The sequence below is a fragment of the Populus alba genome, chromosome 2, assembly GCF_005239225.2.
Source record: "Populus alba chromosome 2, ASM523922v2, whole genome shotgun sequence".
Classification (NCBI taxonomy): Eukaryota; Viridiplantae; Streptophyta; class Magnoliopsida; order Malpighiales; family Salicaceae; genus Populus; species Populus alba.
Window position 1 is genome coordinate 18,617,349 of NC_133285.1, and position 4,144 is coordinate 18,621,492.

The following is a 4,144-nucleotide window of genomic DNA, read 5'->3' on the forward strand; positions in this document are numbered from 1 at the left end:
TAGCTATTTGTTTGGGTACTCTATTGGAGTGAAGAAATGAAAAAGTAAAAGTTAAAAGTACATTATTTAGTATTTGGCTGGTTTATGCGTTGGAGATGCTCTTAAATGTTATGAAGGTACACTTCAGACCCTTTCTTCATAAAATGATAAAACTCATGGGTTATAACTACACAATCAAACTTTCAAAACAAAAATTCACAATCTTTATTATCTACTACATATATATTTTCAAAAGTGTCTCTTTTTTAAAATATTCTTGTATTTTTTCTTTGTAAAAAATTTTTTTTTTTAACATGAAAAGTTCTCACCTTCATCAAATAAATTTTTTTTACAAGTATTAGCTATATTTTTAACTTACCAAATAACAAGTATAAACTATTAACTACATTAACCTCTTAACATTGCCTAGAGGAAATAAATGAAATTATAAAAATTAATTAATTATCCAATCATCGAACTTGAAAGTTATATTTCAAGACTAGTTTGATTTTTGCAACTTCATCAACCAGTTAAACAGTGAAGAAATGCACTCCGATTTGTTCATCTATTTTTTTTTTTTTTTTAAATATACTATAATCAAAAACCCATCCTAACCCCTTCTCCTCTTCTGGCTCTGTGACGCCCGATCCTAAGAAGAATCGCCATGGATGCTGAAGCTGACCCACCAGCAAGATCGCGAACCGAAAGGTCTCTCTCGCTCCCTCTTTCTCGCTGTATTCTGCATCATTTTTTTTTTATTCTCGCTTTCATATTTGTCAATAATTTATTCTTATAATTGGTTTCTTTTTCTTGATAATGAATTCGGGCTGTCTTCTTCAGAAACTCCAAGTCCATTCCATGTATATGAAATTGTTTAATTCCTCATGTTGTTTCATGGAAGCAGGCACAAGTGCTTTGCATGCTACAAGCAATTCAAGAAAAAAGAACACCTTGTTGAGCACATGAAGATTTCCTACCACACACCTCATCAGCCTAAATGTGGGGTCTGCCAAAAGCACTGCAAATCTTTTGAATCTCTGAGGAATCACCTTACTGGTATCATTCTATTCCATGTTCTGATTGCTTTATCTGTTAAAGTTTACTGCTGCTTTTTTTTTTTTTCATGTTTTCCTCCAATTATTTAGGCCCATTATCAAGGGCTAGTTGTTCAAGGACTTTCTCTGCCCAAGGTTGTGATCTCTGCTTGAAACTCTATGATAGCCCCAGCTCTCTTGGCAAGCATAGAGAAATATGCCACCTATCTGCTCCTGCTTCCCTTGTAAGTTGTTGATTCGTAAATTCTTATGCAAAAATGGAACTTGTCTATCTTGTAGTGCTTTTCATTTTATTTATTGTACATTTTAAATGATTAATTACTAAAATTCAAGTCACCCATTTCCCTCTTTCTTTTCACAGGGAACAAAGATATTGCCTTCTGCTGGATCTGTGGATGAAAAGTACACCTCCAAAGGTGCCAAAGCCATTGCTATCAACTGTGGATTAGTTGGTGGTGGAACCGATGGATCACTTGATCTTTGCGCAAGGGTGTGTCTGGTTGATGAAGATGAAAATATTATTTTCCATGCATATGTTCAACCTCAAAGTGCTGTTACTGATTATAGGTACTTCTGTGTTGACACAATCCTTGGTTTTATTTAAAGAGCAATGAGGGGGAGGGGAGGGGGAATATATTTAGGAAAGTCTTTTTTTTTTTAATTGAAACTTATACACATGTTTTCAGATATGAAATAACTGGATTAACTGAAGAGCATCTAACAAATTCGAAGTCTCATAAGGAAGTACAAGACAGAATTCTGGAAATTTTGTACAATGGAGAATCTGCTAGGAGACTAATGTCAGACAGTGGAAAGGCTAGACTGCTTGTGGGTCATGAGTTGAAGCGTGGTTTGGATTGCTTGAGGATAAACTATCCTGGTCACTTGCTGAGGTAGATTAAACTCTTCTGATGGTTGAAATTGGAATTTGGGATGGAACATTACAGTTTGTAACAACACCTATGATTCAGGCTTGAAAAACATTACTGAGCCGCATCACTGCTTTACAAATCTGACCTTTGAATAATTGAATAATACCACTAATCCGCCATGTAGTCTACTTCTAGGTGAAGCAAATCCTAAAATACTACTAATTGCTGATGGAAGAATGACACTTGGTGGTCATTTTGACGTGTCTTGGAATAAACCAACAAATCTTCATATTAATAGGAGCTTTTTGCTGCACATTGAGTACTGATAATAATTGAAGGTTTGGTAAGTTTTCTTGTGACTTTACTGTTGTTTTGCAACATTCTGGCCTTTCATGGGATGTATCCGAACACATTCTAAATGAACATAAGACCAGATAGTGGTGAGGTTTACCTCGTCTTAAACTCCCTTCCCCATGCTAGGAGTGCCGTAGTATATCTTCAACTGCTGGCAAATCTTGTCTTGGTATCCATATTAGGAGTGACCCCCCCTACAGGCCAAGACAGAACCTCGGGGACTGGCCCAAATTATGTTAGGTAATTGAGAAAACAAGTCAAATAGTTTTTTTTTTTCTTGTTCTGGAGATCGTGTAATTTGAAATGTTGTGTGCATGTTCTTCTTGTTCTCATCTTTCCTTATTTTATAGTTACAATGCACTTTGATTTTGATTTGAGCAGGGATACTGCAAAATACCGACCATTGTTGAAAACTAACCTGGTTAGCCACTCGCTCAAGTACCTCACCAAAACATATCTTGGGCAAGTTGCTCTTTCTTTTCTTGTTTCTTTCGTGATGTCTTAATAGTGATTGGATCTTCCCTCCTGCATGTACGATGGCTGAATCCTTATATGTTTAACTATTTTAATTAGTAACCAATACTTGAACAAGAAATGATGCTTTTGTGTTATCTTGTCTTTTTTTTTTTTCAAGTAAAATGCAACTCAGATGTAATTAAAAATTATGCAAATCAATTCCCAAGTTAAAAGATTTTTTTATTTTGACAATTTCATTACACTTGGATTTACAATGCTCGAACGCTATATTTCTCAAAACATAGTTGATAACTATTTCTTCCTCAATTCACAGCAGAAAAGACTGGAATTTCTCATCATGTTCGTCAAAGAGGATTTGGGAAAGAAGATATCTTCTTTGTGCCTAGTATGTTGTGGCTTTCCAGAACTCAGATACTACTTTCAGCAAACACTGTTTTTGAAAGTCATTATTGGTTCACAAATAATAGGTCATTGTGGAGAGTTTAACAAACATTTAACCTTTTGTTGATCTGTTTTTCTAGTTTTTGGAATGATCACCGGGCACTTCATATTAATGGGCAGTATTTGCTAGTTGAAATTACTCTCTCTGAAGTTTTTTGCATCACAGGTATGATATCCAGACAGGGGAACATGATCCATACGTGGATTGTGTCTCTGTTATGAGACTGTACAAGAGAATGCGTGCTCAAGATCATCAAGTTAAAGGAATTGGAACTCCAAATTCAGACAGCGGTTTTGAGTCCCAGAAAGCAGAGGAACTCGAGAACATGACCCCGGATGAGCTATACCAGATCTCAAAGTCAGACTACAAATGTTGGTGTCTAGATTAAGTACAGCAGCAGGGCTTAACAGCTGATTTTTAGTTTCTCATCTGTTGATCTTTGTGCACTCAGCGGGACAATGTTTTGCTGCTCAAAGAAATAGGAATGACGTGATGTGCTGCTAGGTTTGAAGGATTCGTGTACAGTTTTTGCTGTAATGCAAAGTGAAGAATAGGCCCGTTTGTTTGCAAGAAAGTAGTTTTTTTTTTTTAAAATGAATTCTGGAAAAGTGAATTCCAAAAAAATATTTTCCAGTATTTGGTAGTGTAATGAAAAATAAGTTGGAAAATACTTTCTAGTGTTTGGTTATGTCATAGAAAATGAGCTAGAAAATAACTTATTAATATTTTATTTTTCTCGAGTTTATTAAAATAATGAGGAGCAAATTAAATGAGAATGAAATTGAAAAAAAAAATTATAAATTATCTCAAATAAAATAAATAATAATCAAAATAATAGAGATCAAATCTAAAAAATTAAAAAAAAAAAAAGAAAGATGAAGAAATTAAAATAATAATAATCAACATTTCATAAATTATTTCAAATAAAATAAGTAACAATCAAAAGAATGAGGATCAAATTTGAT

General features: G+C 34.2%; 1 protein-coding gene across 2 annotated transcripts; it reads left to right on the top strand.

The window, feature by feature from the left end:
- The first annotated feature begins 496 nt into the window (after nucleotides 1-496).
- Nucleotides 497-3,867, top strand: LOC118044129 (RNA exonuclease 4). Of its 2 annotated transcripts, XM_035052287.2 has the most exons (8): nucleotides 497-687; nucleotides 884-1,035; nucleotides 1,125-1,258; nucleotides 1,396-1,601; nucleotides 1,721-1,927; nucleotides 2,642-2,722; nucleotides 3,051-3,122; nucleotides 3,345-3,481. In XM_035052287.2, coding segments are annotated over exons 1-8 (897 nt in total). In that variant the 5' UTR covers nucleotides 497-643; the 3' UTR covers nucleotides 3,346-3,481. The 2 variants fall into 2 exon arrangements, with proteins under 2 accessions (XP_034908178.1, XP_034908177.1); XM_035052286.2 differs by lacking the exon at nucleotides 3,051-3,122 and having other exon boundaries at nucleotides 502-687; nucleotides 3,345-3,867.
- Nucleotides 3,868-4,144: the final 277 nt, after the last annotated feature.

Excerpts from the sequence above, each read along its gene's own strand:
- LOC118044129 (XM_035052286.2), top strand. The coding sequence starts at position 644 with ATGGATGCTGAAGCTGACCCACCAGCAAGATCGCGAACCGAAAG. Across the intron at positions 688-883 it reads GCAAGATCGCGAACCGAAAG|GCACAAGTGCTTTGCATGCT; the intron begins GTCTCTCTCGCT and ends TCATGGAAGCAG. Across the intron at positions 1,928-2,641 it reads TATCCTGGTCACTTGCTGAG|GGATACTGCAAAATACCGAC; the intron begins GTAGATTAAACT and ends TGATTTGAGCAG.